This window comes from Pelmatolapia mariae, linkage group LG2 (genome assembly GCF_036321145.2).
Source record: "Pelmatolapia mariae isolate MD_Pm_ZW linkage group LG2, Pm_UMD_F_2, whole genome shotgun sequence".
NCBI lineage: Eukaryota > Metazoa > Chordata > Actinopteri > Cichliformes > Cichlidae > Pelmatolapia > Pelmatolapia mariae.
The window spans coordinates 6,641,334-6,662,412 of NC_086228.1; the positions used below are offsets into that span (position 1 = coordinate 6,641,334).

General features: G+C 40.5%; 3 protein-coding genes across 6 annotated transcripts; 1 reads left to right on the forward strand and 2 right to left on the reverse strand.

The window, feature by feature from the left end:
• Window positions 1-403: 403 nt before the first annotated feature.
• Window positions 404-3,821, forward strand: fgf1a (fibroblast growth factor 1a). 2 transcript variants are annotated; one of them, XM_063491946.1, is made up of 4 exons: window positions 404-727; window positions 1,492-1,595; window positions 2,508-2,599; window positions 2,684-3,821. In XM_063491946.1, the coding sequence occupies exons 1-4, from the start codon at window positions 559-561 to the stop codon at window positions 2,697-2,699; spliced, it is 381 nt and encodes a 126-aa protein (XP_063348016.1). In that variant the 5' UTR covers window positions 404-558; the 3' UTR covers window positions 2,700-3,821. The 2 variants fall into 2 exon arrangements, with proteins under 2 accessions (XP_063348016.1, XP_063348008.1); XM_063491938.1 differs by having other exon boundaries at window positions 406-727; window positions 2,508-3,821.
• A 119-nt stretch (window positions 3,822-3,940) lies between these two features.
• Window positions 3,941-13,985, reverse strand: LOC134640261 (NEDD4 family-interacting protein 1-like). The gene is made up of 8 exons (XM_063491922.1): window positions 13,789-13,985; window positions 12,803-12,896; window positions 9,935-10,074; window positions 9,708-9,795; window positions 9,385-9,509; window positions 8,132-8,198; window positions 7,911-8,019; window positions 3,941-5,290 (listed from the first exon to the last, which is right to left on the reverse strand). Exons 1-7 carry the CDS (start codon window positions 13,822-13,824, stop codon window positions 7,913-7,915), a joined length of 657 nt encoding a protein of 218 aa, XP_063347992.1. The 5' UTR covers window positions 13,825-13,985; the 3' UTR covers window positions 3,941-5,290; window positions 7,911-7,912.
• A 591-nt stretch (window positions 13,986-14,576) lies between these two features.
• Window positions 14,577-16,565, reverse strand: gnpda1 (glucosamine-6-phosphate deaminase 1). Of its 3 annotated transcripts, none has more exons than XM_063484557.1 (7): window positions 16,460-16,565; window positions 16,080-16,207; window positions 15,855-15,956; window positions 15,570-15,752; window positions 15,296-15,480; window positions 14,984-15,158; window positions 14,577-14,845 (listed from the first exon to the last, which is right to left on the reverse strand). In XM_063484557.1, the coding sequence occupies exons 2-7, from the start codon at window positions 16,201-16,203 to the stop codon at window positions 14,784-14,786; spliced, it is 831 nt and encodes a 276-aa protein (XP_063340627.1). In that variant the 5' UTR covers window positions 16,204-16,207; window positions 16,460-16,565; the 3' UTR covers window positions 14,577-14,783. The 3 variants fall into 3 exon arrangements, with proteins under 3 accessions (XP_063340627.1, XP_063340620.1, XP_063340633.1); XM_063484550.1 differs by having other exon boundaries at window positions 16,389-16,486; XM_063484563.1 differs by lacking the exon at window positions 16,460-16,565 and adding an exon at window positions 16,376-16,459.
• Window positions 16,566-21,079: the final 4,514 nt, after the last annotated feature.

Sequence of the window (21,079 nt, forward strand, 5' to 3'; positions counted from 1 at the left end):
GAATAGCATGTTGCAAAATGTCTCTTTTTCCCCTTATTTCCTATCAGTTAGATTAAAAGTGCTCCAGCCGGGGATGCAAACAACTTTTGTTGTGTTGCTTCCAAACTGCAGTCCCATCTCTGGGATAAAGGTGTGAAGTGCAGCAGCTCCTCCATCGTTAATTACAGCTGCCTCCCAGAAAATTAGAAATATCTTTCTAAAAACTGCAAAAACATGTGAATAAAGGTTGTGTGCTTATGGCACGTGGCTCTGCTCGTTACTGATTACCTGATCAACAAGTAACGAAAGCAGAAAGTAACTCAGGGTCCTCACACTGGCTGTTTAAAAAGTTACTTTGAATTCAAAGTGGGCATTGTTATTTTCACCCCAGTTGGAGGATGCTGCCAGGAATCGGGACCGCGCATGTGGCTGCCTGTGTGGTCTCGCGCTCGTTCACGGCCACATAAACACCTGATCTCTGCAGGGGGACAAATCCGGTGAGAATTTCCGCAGGAAACCGATCCCCTCTCATCGCAGACCCCCCTGCTGTGTTAGAGAGCGAGGTTTCCTCCGAGCAGGATGGCGGATGGAGACACGGTGGAGGATCTAAGTGTGGGGGACAGCGGCACGCTGCAGCTGAGGGACTACCGGAGACTGGCTCGGCTGTACTGCATGAATGGCGGACATCACCTCCAGATCCTCCCCGACGGGACGGTGCAGGGCCAGAGGGAAGAGAGTGACGCTCACAGTAAGATCACTGCGCGCTTTAACATCCAGGTCAGGCCTGCAGCATGACGCGTTCACTTCCTCTGCTGCAGGTGTTCCAGGTTAAAGCGCCATGCGTCCGATAAAAAAAAAAAAAAAAAAAATCATTTTTAAGTGAAATGCGGGAGATCCCACTGCTTTAGTTTGTTGCAAAATGTCTGTGAGTTCAGTTTGAACGTGTTTATGAATGTGGATGGAGTCAGTGGTTGTCTGAGCACGAGAAAACACGCAGAAGTAGAAGGAAAGTTTACCGACAGGAGCAGTGGAATGGCGTGCTGGGAATGATGCCGCAGAGGCTTCTGTGAAAGAAACATTTCTGGCCTTGAAAAGGTGGAAACAGGAAACGACAGCACGAGACATTTCAGTCATCAGATACTTTTCTGTATTGATCAGCCATCAGCAAGCTCTCTTTTTACTCTGTGCTACACCGCAGGTGAACCTATTCTAATCAAGAGGCTGGACAAAACACAGAAACAGATTAAAAAAAAAAGATTGGTGGCTCTCTTTCTGCAGGGATATTTAAAGATTTCTGCTGAAGAATTTGCAGATCGTGAATAATCCAATAAAATAAATGCATCGACAGCTGTTTTTGATGTTTTATACCTGAATCTTATTCAGATGCTGCAGATTTACCTTTACACTGAAGCCTCTGAGCCAACCCATGAAATATTCATTATTTATATATTCAGGTTTTGACAGTTTCTGTGTAATTTCTTGACTTTTATGTAATTTTTGTTATTCTTTCAGCTGTTTTAAAGCTCAAAGCTGTGGACAGAGGCGTCGTGGTCATCCAAGGAACTGAAGCCAGCAGATATTTAGCCATGAGCGATGAAGGCCGTTTGTACAGTTCAGTGAGTATTTAAGGCAAATTTTATTTTTTAAAATAAAGGTTTATGGGAAATATTACAAGAAAAACAAATCAGCCTTGATCTACCCCTCATTTCTTTACATATTTCTTTATAAGAATTTCATGTAAATGTTTCAAAGTGGTTTTAAGCAGTGGGTCTTCAGGCTTTCTGAAGGTCTTTTAAAGTTTCTCTGTGGACACTGGCTGATTTTTCACTCATTTTCAGTCCAGTGAAAAGAATCCAAGAATTATTTGTTGTTGATGTTGTTTGGTAAGTCACTTAACAGACCTACGAATTCACTCCTAAAAAGACACCTAACTCAATGGATAAACCTTTTTTTCACTTTTTAGTTGAAAACCTGACACATCTTGGCATGGTGTGCAGTGTGTTCTAAAAAAACAAGAGAACATTGGATAAAATAGGATAAAAGAAGAGGAGACAAGCCTAAAATCTATCTGCGACAGATGAATAGCATGTGTTTCTTGTGTCCTTTAGAAATGTTTTTTGCATCATATTCATTCTGTATGTTTGTATATTTAAATAAATTTGCAGAACCTATTAAACCTACTAAAGAAAGAAGGAGCTGCTTAAGACCTTTGCACACACTGTACTTTTAATATATTAGTTTTTTGTTCAATACCAAGAAGGCTGAAAAATCTGAGTAACAGAATAAGATTTCAACATCAGGGCATTCCCACAGTGTATTTATCACTGGCCATACTTCTCTGCTGCCCTGCCAGCAAAGCTTAATGTAGGAGGACAGGACATAAACTCTGATTATTGATAGTGCAGGATTTACTGAATCAAAGTGGAACTATAAACTATTATTCCTAACCCTTTAAAATGTTTACATTTTCACCTCAAACTCAAACCTCATGAGATGTTATTTGAAATGTTCTTGCATTTGTCTCTCAGCCCACAGTTACAGATGAATGTTACTTCCTGGAGAGGCTGGAGGAGAACCACTACAACACATACCAACCACAGAAATATCACGACAACAACTGGTACGTAGCTCTGAAAAAGAACGGAAAGCCTAAACTCGGCCCGAGAACCCACATCGGACAGAAAGCCGTCTTCTTTCTCCCCAGGCAGCTGGATGACTGAAGGAGCAAAACACACAGCGATACCTCAACCGCAAAGGACCAGAAACACATAACCTCTAAATCATCAATAGGACTACTTACAGGAGATGGTGGCGTTAAATCAAGAGATAATAAATCTAGATAAAAGGGAAGTGCAAAAGCAGTCTGTTTAGTGCATGGAGAGATCAAATGTCTCTTTATTTTAATAATACATCAAATCTATAGACACTACAAATCTTTGATTTTATTTGGTAGCAGGTCCTCTTAGCTCACAGAATAGACATTTAGAGCAAACATGAACACATTAACCTGCAAATTAACGTGAATTTGTGCTTCTCGGACTAAGGTTTTCTGAGAAGAGTAAATAAATACATTGCCTCTAATTATACCATTAGCTGGCTCATTGCAGGTTAGTCCCGCTGTACTTTAGCTTTTCTGTAATCTGTGTTTTGTTCTAGAAACCTTGAGTGGATAGAAAGTGCTACAGAGCTTAAAGCCTAACAAATTAACCAGTAAAGCTTTCCCAGAAGTGTTGCTGCTCTGTTATACTTCCAACAGTTACACATTGCTGCCACTAGAAGCCGCCACTGTGCACGATGACATCCTCTCCAAAGAATTTTTATTTGCAACACTTAAATTTACCAGCCCCTTATACACCACCGACCTAGGAGTTAGCCCTTTTAATCACACTTATTAACAACTGTTTGTGTGCTCACGGTTTTTCACGGTTTGTCCAATAAGGCTTCATAACCTAAAACAATCATCAGTATGCTCATCTCTACACTTTAAATATCCTGCACTGTTTATTTTACTACGCACACTTAATGAGCCTTCATTTCTGTTCTACTGAGCTCTTGGAGCTATTTTATGTTACACTTTTGTAAATATTTGTTGTATTTTATTGAACTACTTTAATGTTACCATATTTATAGTTCTTCAGTTGTACCCCATTGTAAACCACTTCATTTTGTTAGCTGTTTTCCTGTTGCACATTAATGAAGCATGCAGTGGATATAAAAAGCGTACACGCGCCTGTTAAAGTGCCTGCGGTTATGACGTTACAATAACGAGACCAAGATAATAAAAACTTTTTCCACCTTTAACGTGACCTTAAAACACATCTTTTAGTGGATCAAATTAAAAACATAAAACATTGTGGTTGCACACGCTCCTATAAATGGGAAGGTTACACTTTTTCTATCCACTGCATTCATGTATTCTGAGTAGGTGATGCTTCAGTAACAACCCAGGAAGCTCAGCAGGTGCATTTAAAGTGACATTTATTTAACACTAAACAGTTTCTGTACAGTTTGATAACAACAAAAAACCCCAGGCTGCAGCTCTACATCACATAGAAAGAAGCATAACTGGTCTGTAAATGAAAGCCATGGCATATGAAATATGAACTGTTGATTCAAGCGTCATTATAAAACAACATCCTGCACCACTTGCTTTATGTGTCTGTGACTTAATCTAATGATGGGAACGTCCTTATTGGCTGTTTCTAAAAGTGCACCTGCATTAAACATTCTTTGATAATAATTAATAATACAACAGAGAAAACTTCTTACATAGTATGAAAAATTGAGAAATAACATCAATTAAACCTTGAGGTAAAAACCCACCTGGAAGTAAAATACAAGTTCATTTCTATGTACTGAAATCCTGACAGCTTTTCCTCTGACAGCGAGTGGGACGTGGACTAGAAAGACTCTCTTGAGGAGTCACCAAGAGGTCACGCTGTTACATCGAATTGGTATTTGTGAGGACACAGACCAGAAAATGTGCTCATACGCCCTTAAAAATCATCTCGGTCACTGTCAGTGCCAAAAGAAATTTGGTGTCTCCACAGCTGTCAGCAGAGCAGCTCCGGGTTTTGTTACTTGACATTTGAGGCCATCGAGTTCCTTTTCCATCTTCTAGGATCATCCTGTACATGCAACTTGAATTCTCTTCCCTGGTTGGAGAGTTTTACCTGATTTAATGTACAACAAAAACATTGTAACAGGCAAAAATCATGGATGCCGCTTTGCTGTGTGTGAATCACATCTACTATGACAGTTTCTAAAAGCTGCAGACAACACTGTCCCCTCCTGGCAACACTGCTTAAAGCCAACAGGTGAGTGGAGGATGCGTTCATGTGTACTTCCGTATTTACAGCCTAAAGAAATCTAAAAAGAGCTTAAACCTCGAAGAGCAGATTATTATAAAGTGTGTTGCATGCTATGGCAAGCTTACAGAGTGTTGCGCTAATTAATACCTGTTGGCTTAAAGTGTCGCCAACACGAGACTCTCCCTATTTAATTGACCTTAAGGGCAGATGCATGCTCGTATGCTACCATCAAATGATATAAGGCATTACTTATACATTACAGACAAATGTAAATAGCACTTAACATTCGCCACTAATGAGTACATTGAGGGACTATTACTGTTAACCATTTGTCTTTAATAAAGTTTTGAAACAAAAGAAAACGAGTGATATAATTCCTGATTATTATTTTTTTATTGACTTCAGTCGTCTTCATCTGGAACTCATCTGGCTGATTTCTGGTTAAGTGTCTTCTTTTATTTTAAACTCCTCTTCTTCTTCATATCCAGTTCTTCCAAGTCCTGATTTTGACATAGGAAAATGGAGAAAACTGACATAACGGTGGAAATCAATCCTAATCTCAACCACAAATCTTACTTATCAACCTGACACACTGTATGTAGAGTCAGATAATAACATGGCTGCTCACTGAGCTATTACCACTGGGTTAAATATATATACATGTTTTACAGAAACATGGTTTAATGCTTTTGAAATCATTTGTTGGTACAATTGTGCTCTTAACAGTTCAGTTCATAATAGATCGAGTTGGTCTTTAGTGACATGTTAATGATATGCTGTTTTAACTTTAACCTACAAGGCATATTCGCACAAGATCACGAGAGAGAATCCATCATAAATCAGTCTCTAAACCACAGCTGGTTGACCAATCAGCAGATACCAACATCAGCGTTTCCCCTTCCACTGAGTTGGAAGTCGAGAGGAAATTTTTCACACATGCCCTGCAGGAAATGCTTGTGACAAACCAGACATCTGCAGTCAATCTGAACATAAAGCAGCTGCTGAGTACAAAGGCTGGAGTGGTCCTCGGCCTGTATGCTGCTGCTTAGACGACACCCTCACCTCAACTAAATGCTGTATTTTCAGTACAGTGCACTTTAGACGTTTGAACAGAGAACTTAGAGTAAAACAGATGTGTGTGAAAACAGATACAGGTTCTCTGCTCTGTGTGAAAGATTGGAGGGAGGGGCAGTGTTACTTGAGCTGATGGCAAAGTGTTAAGTTTTTTTTATGGTCAAGCAGAGCGAGCGTGTTGGCTTTCGGCTCCACTCCATGGCCTGCCCGTCTGCCTGCAGTGAGCTCTGTGGTCAGATGGAGGCAGTGTACAAAGTCTTTGCTTACAGCGGGTCAGTGAGCCACCGTTGCTCGTGGTGTTGTCGGTCCGTGACAGACCACACACAGAGCTGTCTGCGCTTTTCATACTTTACTTTTTGGGGTTCTTTTGCAGTTCTCCTGTTCCTGGTAAACTTGGTTCCTTCTCTGTTCCAGCCTACTTGTCAACCAATTAACATTTGGCGGTCGGTTACATCATCAACTTACAGTGACACACAGTCAGGATCTGCACAGCAACGCATTTCACTTGGGTGAAAACCCCTGTGTCCGACTGGAAAGTGGACATGGATGGACATATTTGTGGGACTATAAATCCCACTTAAGTCTAAAGAAGTGACGTCAAACTCTTTGTACATCATGTGCACATACAGCCTACTTTGACTGCAAGTTGGCCAGACCAGCGAAACTCCTCTTTCTGTCAGCATACAGATGTTTAACGACATCTTTTTTTACATTTAATATATAAATAAAAAAGTGCAACTTCAACTGTACATCTCAGTTTTTCTACATGATAAAGAAATGTTGCAGTAAATTAAAAATCTGTCAGCATACCTAAATAAGTAAGTAAAATTTGCTGATAAAGTTCTGGTAGCTCTCTAACATAATTTCCATTCATTCATAGAAATAAGCCATCCAGTGGGCCAGATAGGAGTCTTTCTGGCCCTTGTACTGCATTTTTGACATTCCCGGTCTAATTCAAGTGTAGCACCAAAGATTATCGGACACCGACTGATGGCAGGGAAACTTGTTCAGGTCAAAGCTGCTGCTGCATGAAAGCTACACTGCAGATATGTCGTAACCACACAAAGTGAAACCCTACACCGTAACCGGACAGGTACCTCCCTGAAACTGTAAATACAGATCACATCAATGCAGGTAGCACCTATTCTCATTGGTCTGTTCAGTAGTGTAGATTCCTTCTGTGCATTGCTAGCTATTTTTTCCACCATTTTTTGATTTAATTAATAATCATAACCTCAGTCTAAGCACTTAGATGTCAGCAAATTCCTGGAGGGGGACTGTTGAAACCATGGGAATGGACATGACACTCCTGATGCGACCACTACTGCATGTCATTAACATGCATCTTCTCTCTCATGTTTAACAGCTTCCTGTTAAAAGGGAGGTCTTCCTTCCCACTGTCACCAGTGTTTAGAGCATTTCTAAACTGCAAGAAGTGCAAAGAAAAGCCTTGTAGGCACTTCTCTGCTCTCTCTGTTTTCACTCTTCTCTTGACTGACTTTGGCAAGAACCTGTTTTTCCAACTGGCTGCACTGACAGTAGCCTGTAGCCTGTGATTGGTTAAATTTCACCTGTAATGAACAGACAGTTATTTTTGGCAGGCGCCTGCGTTTTTCCAAAGGACGACATCCCTGCTGGTTCTGTGTCACACACCATCTGGAGCATCAGGTTAGTTTAATCACAGAGACAGGTGTTGACAGTGGTTGTGCTGTGCGCCATGTAGCAGCAAAGTCAGAGGACAGCGGTTACACGGGGAAGTAGCAGGTTTTATGTTTAATCTGCTTAAGCTGAAAAATTGAAGAACTCGTGAACAGCTTATTTTAATCTTTTCAGTAAGTCTCTACATTTTATTTTCACTTGGATGGAGGCACTACGAACTTAGGGTACCATTTGGGGCTTTTTGTTTAATGGCTGATTTCTGTGCTGTTTGTTTAGCTGCCATTCATAAATCAGTCCAACACGGACTTAAAGGTGCTGGCCACTAATGACAACCCTGACAGACAGTAAGTAGAGTTGGATATTTTCTTCATGACCCACACACCTTACCTTTAATAGATGAAGAGTACCCTTGTTCGAGGAAGGGTAGCGTAAGTGGGATCAGCCAGTTTACGCACTCTGGAGTAGTTCACGAAGCCTCTGATAAACAGCATAAAGCCTGGAGTCCAAACAGAAGACAGATTACCAAAGAAATGACCACACAACATGGGTGGGGAGTGTTAATAATATAAAAATACAAGTATACTTATAAAACATTGTCGCTCACTCACCAAGTGCCAAGAACACCCACCACAACCAGTACTGCCCATCAAAGTAACCGGGGAAGTAGGTCGAAAACTGCAGAGATACAAGACGCAAGTTTCAATCAACAGCGCGACTCTGGTGGTCTGTCTTTAAGAAAACAGCACCAAACACCACTTTGTAGAATCACGCGGCACATCTTTGACCAGTCACCCATCCATAACTTAAGTGGCACGAGTAATTTCAAGTGTTTTTGAAAATTAAGTGCCGTTAAATAGATCATTAACCCTGTAACGCCAAATGCATCATATCTGATACACGAGTTTTTGAGAACTTTAATTTATACAATCAGACACATGCAGTGTTCAAATATAAATAAACAGAATTTTCTGTCAATCCTTTTGTTGTTCAGGCTTTACAGGGTTAAGACCAACATTAAATAATTAAAATTTAAACTAAAACAAGAATGCTAAGAGAGCACAACTCCCCCGAAGGGCAAGGCTGTACTAAAACTTTAATGTTTTATGACATTTTTATTGCAACATGCTGTTTTTATTACAACACGCTGCTACCTGACCTCTGACCTTGAAGCATTACATACTAAAATAAATAGTGTTTTTATCATCTTCACTCATTCGACTGGAGCAGATTTGGCTGAAATCTTTGGTTTGTATAAGCTGTAAAAACTTAAGATTTTTAGATATTCATGCAGTGTGAGATTTTGCACAACTTTATGGCGTCATTGTGATGTCATAGGGCGTTTTATTGAAAAGATATAACCTGTGTTTTACGGCTCTCCCCATACCCTTTCATATGATATATTACTTTATATGCTTTCTTAAATTTTTTTTTCCCAAGGTCACTTTGAGCTTGGGCGCCAACAATAAAGGTCGAGATCAAATGATTAGCCAACATGGTTACTGACGTCCCCCCACAGCTTAGTGTAGTGTTGTTACATTTGAAGACAATGCATTAAAAAAAAAAAAAAAAAAAAAAAAAAACTGTGAGTAACATAAAGCTTTTTAATGATTTTCACATTTGGTGTGACCTTGACTTGATCTCACCAAAATGAAATCAGCTCGAGCTGTCACTATCATCGACAATCACACACGATTTGAACCCATCTTGAAAACTACGGACGCTTACAAACAGACAGACAAACAAATTGAACCGATTACATACGCACTCCTTTTGGGGGGAGAATGAACTGTGATATTATGGTTGAATTTTAACCACCCTGTGGAGAGCAGCTGAGCTGGTCTATGCTGTGTGTGGCTCTTACCCTGACAATAAGAACCCATTTGATGAGCGACAGGCCAAAGCCTGAGATGGCCCCGTATCTGCCGGCGGCTGACGTGGTCAAACAGAACGACAAGAAGAAGCCAATCCAGTTGAAGAGGAATGCCACTGGTAGCAGAAAGACAGTAGTTAATTAACAGAAGGATCATTGATTTGTAAAGTCATCATGTTGGCACAGATTTAACAAAAAGAAACTAAACAAAAGTTAAATTAAAGGAGAGTAAATTTTGTCCTTGATCAGTCAACAGAGTTGTACATTTGCATCAAGTCGGTTTATTGTTACTGTTACAAAAGTCTGTTTCTTACTGAAGAAAGTGAGCATGAAGATGCCGTCGTTTCCTATTCGCAGCTGGTCGGCATCATCAAAGTCATCTCTGGCCACAAAGTCTTCCTCCTGCATCATCAAAAAGGGATACGTTATTAATTATAATAACATTAATTAAAATAACTTCAGTTTACCTCTGCCTTGTTTTAGTGTTTTATATGTGACAACACTAAGTCATTAAAAAGAAGTCTAAGAACGAGACGAGTACCGTGACTCTTCCAGCGACCAGCGGGATGGCCGCCTCTGCTTTGCTTCTCTCAGCTTCATCATAGGAGGGCAAAGTGGTGGCAACGCTGTAGGATGGAGGGTTGGGAAATCTTCCTCCATCTTCCTTGTATTCAAAGAAAGCTGTGGGTGTTACAAGCAACAAATAATTACAACTAATTAACAACAAATAAATAACTGTAATAATACCTTCTTCCACACAGCAGAAGACCTACAGAAAATAGTAAATCAAATCCTGTTATCACAGTGTATAAGAGGTGAAATTTCACGCTTCCTACACTTTAATACTACACCAAACACTAGCATTATCAATTAATCAGTAGGTTTATTTCTCCAGTAAACGTGTGGTCTTTAAACTACACAATCACTTTTCTAGAGCCTGTGATGTCTTCAAAAATACAATTGTTATTTTGAAAACAAGAAAACCAAAGACTCTGATTGTTCCTGATTTCCACCTCCCAGCTTTACTTTTTGCTAATCTGAACAACTGAGTGCAAAAAAAAGACGTTTAAAATTTTCTATGTGCTCACTTTGCTGATCTTTCCCATTTTCTTCACGGACCTTCACAGTTCTGTGCTAAATCTCAGTCGATGCTTTAAGGCAAGATTAATTATTAAGGTGTCCCTTGAAAGCAAAGCTAGAGTCTGACAATGGCAGATCCTGATATAAACTCATTGGTCACTTTATTAAGTACACCTTTTCAACTGCTCATTAATGCAGATATCTCATTAGTCCACCACACTGCAGCAACAGAAAATGGTCAAAAGAGGAGAAACTATCCAGTGAAAGACAGTTATCTGGGTGAAAATGTCTTGTTGATGTCAGATGTCAGAGGAGAATGGCCAGACTGCTTCATGGTCATGGGAAAGCAACTGCAACTTGAATCATTGCTTGTTACAACCAATGCATGCAGAAGAGCATTTCTTGAAGCAGATGGGCAAAACCACTGCCTGGTCTGTTGAGTTTCAATTTCTACTGAGACACCGCCCATATGGAAAAGATATATACAAATCAAGTTTGTATCTGTCTTGTGTGAAACTTGTATGAAAAGCATACAAGAGTGAAAACAGATATAAGATCCCTTGAAAAATTATATAAATGAAACTTGTATGTTTTGGATACTTACATTACAATATATGAAAGTAATGAGAAAGTGGCCACTTTCATGAGTAAATCATAAGCCTTATGTGAGTCACTATATGAAGTATGCCACATATTATGCAAGTCTTTTATATGTTTTTTCTATTTCTTTTCCATATGGGCGGAGTTGTAGTGTCAATGAAAGCATGGATCCTTCCTGCCATGTATCAAATGTTCAGGTCTGTCATGGTGGTGTGATGGTGTGGGGGATATTTTCTTTTCATATTTTGGTTCTTTAGCACCAACTTGTTTTGTTTAAGCCTGTTTGAGTATTGTTGCTGATCATTCCATCCTTATATGACCACAGTAATCATCTCAAACTGGTTTCTTGAACACAAGTTCACTGAACTCAAATGGCCTCCACATGCACCAGATCTCAATCCAATAAAGCACCTTTGGGGTGTGGTAAAACAGACAAACTGTTTCATGATGTGCAGCTGACAAATCTGCAGCAACTGTGACACCATTGTGTCAATATGGACCAAAATCTTTAAGGAATATTTCCAGCATGTTGTTAAATCTATGCCACAAAGCATTAATCCAGTTCCAAAAGCAAAACAGACAACCTACTACTACCTGGTGTACCTAATATAGTGTGTATGTTAGTGTTTCATTTTGAGGAGTGCTAAACGCCTTCTGTGGACCAACAATTTATGAAATAGTTTACTGTAAATGTAACTGAACTTTTGTGGGCTGCTGTAAACTGAAGCACAGTTTATAATTTTGGCACACATCTACAAACAGTGAGTGCGACAACTGCCACTTCTTTAGCAACCCTCACTGTGTAACAGACAGAGACAGATGGCTTGAAGCCATCCTCTGAAAGAAGGCAGAGATGTTAATTAAAGCATCAATTTTGAAAGCGAGAAACAAAGAAGCAGAAGGTCAGCGAGTTTTAACACGTCTGACTGCTGACAGACAAAAATCTTCTTTCACTTCCTTCAAAAACGAAAGCTACAGCTGAGCTTTAGAAACCCAAAGCAGGAAGCAATGACTTAGGTAAAACATTAGTACAAGAAAGACAACTGCGATATATTGTATGCAGCCATTACTGTTTGTGCTCTCTACATACAAGCCAAGACCTTTATCTGGGTTGTTTGGCTGCGATCCTGGAATACGCCTCTGCCTCGCTCAAACACTAACAGCACTAAAACAGATCAATGGACTCATCCAGGAAGAGCTATAGCTGCACCCTCTTATGGAACATGCTGACCCTTGCCCTCTTAAGAAGCGACATTGGAAACATGATAACGAGCCTGAGACCTTCCCTGCACATGACTTATTCTGCAATCCTATTTTAGGAAAAAAATTTTTAAACAAACTTCACACAATTATACATGTAAATAAACATACTCATTTCAGTACAAATGATATATGGTGCATCTGGACTGTATTAAAGATTTCTGTGAGAGAAACTAAATATTTATCTGATCTTTAACAAGATGCAAAATAAGCTCACAAAATCTGAAGGAATGCAGGGAAACCTGCTTCAACATCAAAGTGCTTTGTACAAGTCGAAGCAGTGATCACATAGGCAGCAACTTGTCAAATTACAGCTGTTAAAAACAGCCAGTGTTCATAATGTTTCTCTCTTACTGCTTTTAAATTCACTTATAATTGACAATTAGGTCGCAGATGCACAGACACATCTGGAATTAAATTGTGTTTTTAAAAAAAATGAAGTGATTTGACAGCGTGTGACCAAGCTAACCTGCATTTGCTGCAGCAATGCTGCTGTATGGTGGTGGGGCGTCCTGGGCAGGACCCTCCTGGGAAGGCTGGGCGGGCTCTTCCTCATTCACCAGCTGGAGAAACATTAATAGACAACAACACAAACTGGGTCTCGCTTACAGCACATAGTCCTTTCAGATAACTAAGCAGCTGCAATTTAGAAAAGGGAACAATGCTGTCTGCATAGGGGAGGTCAAAATGATAGCATTTACACTGTGTGATAGCAGATATTTGTCTGCCATGTTGTTTATATCATGGCAACTATCCCCAGGGAAGATTTCTGCTTGTACTGGGCCATTATAGACAATTACATGAGTCATTAAACAGGGCCTGCTGTACGGACATACTGGCTATGTCAGCCACTTCCTTCTCCTAAACTCAGACTAGACCATCTGGATTTGATACTTACGGATATTCTCATTTAAATAACATTATCAGACAGTAACCTCTTATCATTACCAACGACACACAAGGCAGGTTGTATTATAAACCGTGGGCTGCTGATTGCAGACATCATTTGCACATCAGTGCTGTGTGGCGATTTAATTTAAGCGAGCATGCAGCAGCTTCACTTCAGCATTTTGACCCTGATCCGTCTCTAAGGTTTCAGTCACTGACAGGAAGGATTGGTCAGTGAGCCAGGACAGCTTTGGATCAAGTCTAGACACCACACAGCACTCCTGTGCAGGCCAGCAACGCCAGCTAACGCTAGGAGTGGCTAATTAGCTGCTAAATAAATATGGCCCATACAGCATTTAAATTATATATGATGAATATATGAGTAAAGCAGTTGCAGTGGAAGAAATTCGGTTTAATAAAAGCATAAAACATGCCACTCAACATCCGGCCCGCCCGTAAACAAATGACAGCTGAGTTCGCTGTTTTGCTCTCAGTGACAGGCTAATGTTGACTGAGCAGCAGCTAGCTGTTAGCCACATTTAAGTGTGACGGCAACCTGTTACCTACCTCCTGATATCTGACGCTGCTGTTCTGTTCTGCCATAGTTGAAGAGGAGCGAAATAACTGTACAGTACTCCCTCTGCTTCTGCTGTGAAACTGTGTAATGTAAAAGGAATCTCGCAGGCGAAGTAGCAAAGACAACGCTGCCTTCTAGTCGGCCATCTCCTTCTTTCTCCGCTCCTGGTAGTGGCAGAGCTGGTGCTGCGTTCAAGTGCAGTCGGAAACGGCATTTTTCCAGTTGTAAGCACGTGAAAGATCGAGGGCAAAAAAAGCACAAATTATAAGCCCATAACTGTCAATGATATATATTTTACGCTGTAAAGGGGAATTGCTACAATGTATAATATAATATATCAAAATTAAATGCACTTATTCAGAAGAAATTACTCATTTAAAGTGTTATAATACATAATATGACTGGTGATGAGCTAATATGATATGCCATCTTCCGAGATTTCTTATTGAACATCTGAAATTAAGCAAATATGAAGTGTGAGGCAGTATTCTAGTTAACAAAAACAGTTGTGAAGATGGATTTTTTTCTTTGCCATTTGCAAGTCAGAAAATTTGGGCTAATAACTACATATCAAGTTTACATATAATAATTATAATACGTCTGCGGGCATTTTCCCCAGTAGTGAAAATAAACTTCCATAGCACTTCCACGCTAAGAAAACCAGTAAAAAAAAAAAAAAAGGAGCACTTGAAGGCAACAGGAGTTCATTCTTGTTTGTCACATGACTGAAAGGACAGACTGAAAACCACAGCATGTCCCAAAACACACACACAAGATGTACAAATTAAATTTGCTTTATTACAAAGAACAAATGAGCAGTTGTATGAAGAATCATCTATACCTGCACTAAATTATCTCTATGAAAAGTAGTTGTGAGAAAATCTTGCTTGAGCTTGAGGAAGAAGGAAAAAAAATCAATGGAATTATTGGAGTGCTGATTTGGTCAAATGCCTCTTGAATCCAGGATATTTGAGAGAGGTCTCCCTCAGTTTTTGTTCGGCTCTGATGGAGGTGACTCTACCAGCTTGTTGTGGACATGCATCATGCCTGTGGACAAAAAACAAGACTCAGTAGTTTTTCTATGACTCATGTCTGCTTTGGAAATATTTTTTTCTTAATCAGCTGGAAATATAAAATGTTTTTCTCCCACTTAGCAACTGCATGAGCTGTGATTCAGTGTCTCACCTTTAAAGTACTTCACAGTTTTGACTCGCAGTTCCAGGGTGGCGTCTTCATCGCACACAAAAATGGTCTGTGGGTGCTGCTGGAAGGCAGACACCGTCCACATGTGATTCACACCTTCCTCTATGGCTTTGTACAAAGCAAACGCCTTGTGTGCTCCGGTGATGAGAATCATGACCTGAGGACAGATTGAAAACAGAGAAATAACTCAGCAAGTTCAGAAGTTAACTGATGACCACTCTTCTTGATATTTAGGCACAGCAGCAAAAACACAAACACCAAGGCACGTGGCTGACACTGATCTAGACTCCCAACCTCTTTGGCATCCATGACAGTGCCCACTCCCACCGTCAGCGCCATGGTGGGGACTTTTGAGAGATCTCCATCAAAGAATCGGGCATTGGCCATGATGGTGTCCTTCGCCAGCGTCTTCACCCTGGTCCTGGATACCAGACTTGAACCAGGCTCATTAAATGCAATGTGGCCATCAGGTCCAATACCTGACACAGAACAGGAAGAGGGGGTTTAATAGCTTTGCAATCATTTATTACAGGGCAGAAGACAAATCTGAAATGTGTGCCCTCCTGACCTCCAACAAACAGCTGAATCCCCCCAGCAGCTGTTATTTTCTTCTCAAAGGCATCACACTCTGCCTGCAGGTCGGCGGCGTTGCCATCGAGGATGTGCGTGTTCTCTGCTTTTATATCTATGTGCTTGAAGAAGTTATTCCACATAAAGGAGTGGTAGCTCTCAGGGTGATCTCTGGGAAGTCCTATAAAAGGAGTTTATGACAGTTTCTTATGCAAGACCAGAGCTTGGAAGCGTCCCTCACTCTGTATGCTTAATGGCACAATAGAGAACAATCAGGACCTACCTACATATTCATCCATGTTGAAAGTCTTCACATACTGGAATGAGACCTCTCCATTTTTGTAGTATTCAATCAGCTTCTTATAACAACCTAAAGGCGTGCTTCCTGAAGACGAACAGAGAAAGCAACAAAGGAGTGAGAGGAGGAAATGTAGGCTGCACATTAAAATCATGCAAATCTAAATACATGTGCTAAATACTACATCACAGGGTTGCACGTTTCTCTTACCTGTAGGGAGCCCCAGAGTGAAGTATTTGTTGGGGCCAGGGCTGAACTGTAAAATCTTGTTTCTAATGTACTTTGCTGCCCATTCGCTCGCCTGGTCGTAGTCGTTCAGGATGATGAGCTTCATGGTCCTGCAAAAGCCAAAACAGTGAGAAATGAACGCGTTGCTTGTCTAAACAACTTCAGATTCTAAGAAGATCGGCTCAAAACACTCAGACTTTAGACTCATCAATAAAAATCAACCGCAAACAGAGCAGTTGGAGCTCCGAGGTTTCCGAGCAAACTCGCAAATCACTCACAGTTTTTACCCACCCGCGCAGTGTCGCCAAAACCTCACATTTACTGACCTAAAAAAAGTCTTTAGTTAATACAGCCAGCTTTACCTTCCACTGTTTCCAGCTTTCAGTCCGAGCACACGGATCTGGATGGATCATGTGACTTTCTGCTGGAGGCGAACAGCGCGCACCGCGGAAGAGACGAAGACTGAACTTCAAGTCCAAGAGCTGAGAAAACAAAAGGCACCGGGCTGCTCCACAGCGCCCTTTAATGACCAAAACAAGGCTTTGTCCCAAAGGCCAGTCCTTTTTTTTTACTTTTACGCGAGAGATTTGAACGATTTTTGTGAGTTTTTAACAAAAAGAATGAGTCTGCTGTTGCACAAACGCCCTTCCCAGGATCTAAAAGTCTAAACAGTAGCATCTGCACATTATGTCCACTCCAACCTTTCATCATTATTTAAAATGCATTCCCGACCAAACAACAGCGGCCTATGGGTGAAAGAAGCTTCTGTGATATTAGCAAAACTAAGACTGTTTGCATTTTTAAAATAACCAATTACGTTTTTGATATTAATGTTAAAATAATAAGCTCTGCGTCTTTATGGTGAGGGCTCCCTTTAAGGCTCAGACACTCATTAAATTAATCTTATAAATTCTCATGTATAAAAAGTGCTGCTAAAACGTATCATTGGTCAAAAAAGTTTAAAATGATTTTAGAATTACCAGTACCTTCTACTAATCCATTGTTGTTTTACCATTCACCATAATCACAGATCCAATCTACCTACTCAGTAAGGTGTATTGGTGTAAAGAAACACAGGAGCAAGATCAAAAGTATTGGTCTCTTTAATTTTTGAAACCTTTTTTGAACTTTTTGAATCCATTCCAGGCCTTTTATTTGTCCTTAAACATCCTTAAAGACCATTGAAACGAGCTACATTTAGACAGGACTGTTAATTTTGAGCTTACTTATATGTTCAGCAGGTGCTGTGCTCTCTGCAGCTTTGCAAGTATAAGTGGGTGTAGATGTTGGATTGGACTGACTTTTACACAGACACACTGTTGGGTATTCCCATATTTCAGTAAACTGGGTATAGAAACACACTCAGAGTGTGTGCTGGTCACGTGTCCTGTGTGGTATGGCTGCATCCATGGGCTCAGAATAAGATAGGAGATAGGCATGAACTCGTCCATCACCAGGCAGGATGACAATAGAGAAGCTCAGTAACATTGTTTACTTTGTGTATAATTCCTATTAATCTTAATGAGCTTTTATAAACCTCTCTGTCTTTTTTGCCCTTCTGTCTCCATGTTTGTCTTCATCCTCTTGTTTCTTTGCAGGGTGATCAGTACAGACATCTGTTTTCTCTGTGGCGGTCTAAATGTTTGTGAGGAGCTGGGCTTCTGTGCTTAGGCTCCTGAAAGAAGTGGAAGAAAATACATTCATGATGTGTTGATTTGTTTTTATGTTAGAATTTAACGTTCATTGACAGAGTTGATATGAATTGTAGAACACCCTGCATTGCTCATAATGCACTTCACATTGCATCACACTCTTCTTCTTCTACAGAGCAATGTTCATAATGCACAATAAGAGGTGCCACATAGTTAAGCAGCATTTAAAGTCTGATTCATTATTTTAGAATGTGATTAATGGTTTAAAATGACACAGATGAATAAGAATAGGCAGAAGACCAACAGCTCACAGCTCCTCTCAGCAACCACTGACCCACTGTTACCAGGAGAGGGCAGCAGTGCCAAGGAAGAACAGGACAGTAACGACAAAAGACTGAGCTGAGAGATGACAGTGATGAAGGAACAAGTTGTGTTGCAAAGAGAATATCTTCATTTCTAAGTGTGACAGAGTCATTTATTGTGACACTAATATGGAGGAATTATACACACAGATGTCTGTCTACACATCTGTAGCTTTCTTCTTTTTATTTTAAATTTTTCTGTTTTTGTAATTGTCTATGATTAAGGTCAGTATACAGGAAATAATTGAAATTTGATTTGAGATATATATATATACACACACAGTGGGGCAAAAAAGTATTTAGTCAGCCACCGATTGTGCAAGTGCCCCCACCTAAAATGATGACAGAGGCCAGTAATTTGCACCAGAGGTACACGTCAACTGTGAGAGACAGAATGTGAAAAAAAAAAAATCCATGAATACACATGGTAGGATTTGTAAAGAATTTATCCGTAAATCAGGGTGGCAAATAAGTATTTGGTCAATAACAAAAATACAACTCAATACTTTGTAACATAACCTTTGTTGGCAATAACAGAGGTCAAACGTCTACTATAGGTCTTTACCAGGTTTGCACACACAGTAGCTGGTATTTTGGCCCATTCCTCCATGCAGATCTTCTCCAGAGCAGTGATGTTTTGGGGCTGTCACCGAGCAACACGGACTTTCAACTCCCGCAACAGATTTTCTATGGGGTTGAGGTCTGGAGACTGGCTAGGCCACTCCAGGACTTTCAAATGCTTCTTACGGAGCCACTCCTTTGTTGCCCGGGCGGTGTGTTTTGGATCATTGTCATATTGGAAGACCCAGCCGCGTTTCATCTTCAAAGTTCTCACTGATGGAAGGAGGTTTTGGCTCAAAATCTCACGATACATGGCCCCATTCATTCTGTCCTTAACACGGATCAGTCGTCCTGTCCCCTTGGCAGAAAAACAGCCCCATAGCATGATGTTTCCACCCCCATGCTTCACAGTAGGTATGGTGTTCTTGGGATGCAACTCAGTATTCTTCGTCCTCCAAACACGACGAGTTGAGTTTATACCAAAAAGTTCTACTTTGGTTTCATCTGACCACATGACATTCTCCCAATCCTCTGCTGTATCATCCATGTGCTCTCTGGCAAACTTCAGACGGGCCTGGACATGCACTGGCTTCAGCAGCGGAACACTTCTGGCACTGCGGGATCTGATTCCCTGCCGTTTTAGTGTGTTACTGATGGTGACCTTTGTTACTTTGGTCCCAGCTCTCTGCAGGTCATTCACCAGGTCCCCCCGTGTGGTTCTGGGATCTTTGCTCACCGTTCTCATGATCTTTTTGACCCCACGGGATGAGATCTTGCGTGGAGCCCCAGATCGTGGGAGATTATCAGTGGTCTTGTATGTCTTCCATTTTCTGATGATTGCTCCCACAGTTGATTTTTTCACACCAAGCTGCTTGCCTATTGTAGATTCACTCTTCCCAGCCTGGTGCAGGTCTACAATACTTTTCCTGGTGTCCTTCGAGAGCTCTTTGGTCTTGGCCATGGCGGAGTTTGGAGTCTGACTGTTTGAGGCTGTGGACAGGTGTCTTTTATACAGATGATGAGTTCGAACAGGTGCCATTCATACAGGTAACGAGTGGGGGACAGAAAAGCGTCTTACAGAAGACGTTACAGGTCTGTGGGAGCCAGGGATTGTCCATGTTTGAGGTGACCAAATACTTATTTGCCACCCTGATTTACGGATAAATTCTTTACAAATCCTACCATGTGTATTCATGGATTTTTTTTTCACATTCTGTCTCTCACAGTTGACGTGTACCTCTGGTGCAAATTACTGGCCTCTGTCATCATTTTAGGTGGGGGCACTAGCACAATCGGTGGCTGACTAAATACTTTTTTGCCCCACTGTATATACACACACACATATATATACACACACATATATACACATATATATACACACACACATATATACATATATATATACACACACACATATATACATATATATATACACACACACATATATATATATATATATATATAGAGAGAGAGAGAGAGAGAGAGAGAGAGAGGGAGAGAGAGAGAGAGAGAGATCATATTGTGCTTTTATTGTGATAATTTTGTGGAAAATAAACGGTGGAGCGACACAATGGTTTTACTGTCATTGTTGCACAAACCAACGCATAAAACAGTCTCTTGTCCATCCAGAGTGTGATTATTTAGATATAAGAAAAGGAGAGAACACTAAGAAGAAGAAATTAAGATAACCATTAGATTAAGTAAAACCATCCTGCTCCAGAGCGAGACGATTACATCACCACAAGGCCATACAAAGTTGGATACCACAAGTCAGTTAAGTGTGCAGAGCTGTGTGCATGAAGAATCTAAGAAGAAAAGAAATAAGCTTCCATGGATAACGTTTTGGACTATGATATGCTGCCAAGCTACAAAATTGAACATGCCAAAATTGAACAATAACGATACTAAACTTCTTACAAATAAGACAACAAATAAGACAGAGTGTTTTGGTCTTAAGAAAGATGACACTACGAAAGCCTCGGCTTTGTGTCACAGACCATTTGTTTCATGAACACTTGTTGGATAAGAAGTTGTGTAAAAGGAGCAAAGTTGGCAGATGAAGACCTGCAAGATCCCAGGTCCAGGGCACAGAGCTGCAGTAATGGGACTGGCCACAAGAGGACACAAAAGTATACCCAAAGAGGTTTAGAAGAACAGCTTAGCAGGCACATAAACACAAGAAGGTCCACCAAGCTGTCACAATTAAGTTCGAAAATGAATAAAATTAGCGGATCAATGAAAGAGAATAAAAGTCTTGAGAATAAAAGTCTACTGATGAACATTTACATAACTTTTCAAAGTTACATGAAGAATTCTTCCAAGCAAATGTTGATGTACTGCTACTGTTGCCAGAAGATGAAAGAGCCAAAGGTACACGGTGAACACGGTGGGCAGTCAAAGGTAAATT

Coding starts and splice junctions, on each gene's coding strand:
- LOC134640261 (XM_063491922.1), bottom strand. CDS start 13,824: ATGGCAGAACAGAACAGCAGCGTCAGATATCAGGAG. Junction 10,075..12,802: donor CATTGCTGCAGCAAATGCAG/GTTAGCTTGGTC, acceptor TAACACCCACAG/CTTTCTTTGAATACAAGGAA. Junction 8,199..9,384: donor AATGGGTTCTTATTGTCAGG/GTAAGAGCCACA, acceptor GTATCTCTGCAG/TTTTCGACCTACTTCCCCGG.
- gnpda1 (XM_063484557.1), bottom strand. CDS start 16,203: ATGAAGCTCATCATCCTGAACGACTACGACCAGGCGAGCGAATGGGCA. Junction 15,957..16,079: donor CACTCTGGGGCTCCCTACAG/GTAAGAGAAACG, acceptor GTTCGTCTTCAG/GAAGCACGCCTTTAGGTTGT. Junction 15,481..15,569: donor GATTCAGCTGTTTGTTGGAG/GTCAGGAGGGCA, acceptor GTTCTGTGTCAG/GTATTGGACCTGATGGCCAC.
- fgf1a (XM_063491938.1), top strand. CDS start 559: ATGGCGGATGGAGACACGGTGGAGGATCTAAGTGTGGGGGACAGCGGC. Junction 728..1,491: donor GGAAGAGAGTGACGCTCACA/GTAAGATCACTG, acceptor TTATTCTTTCAG/CTGTTTTAAAGCTCAAAGCT. Junction 1,596..2,507: donor AAGGCCGTTTGTACAGTTCA/GTGAGTATTTAA, acceptor TTTGTCTCTCAG/CCCACAGTTACAGATGAATG.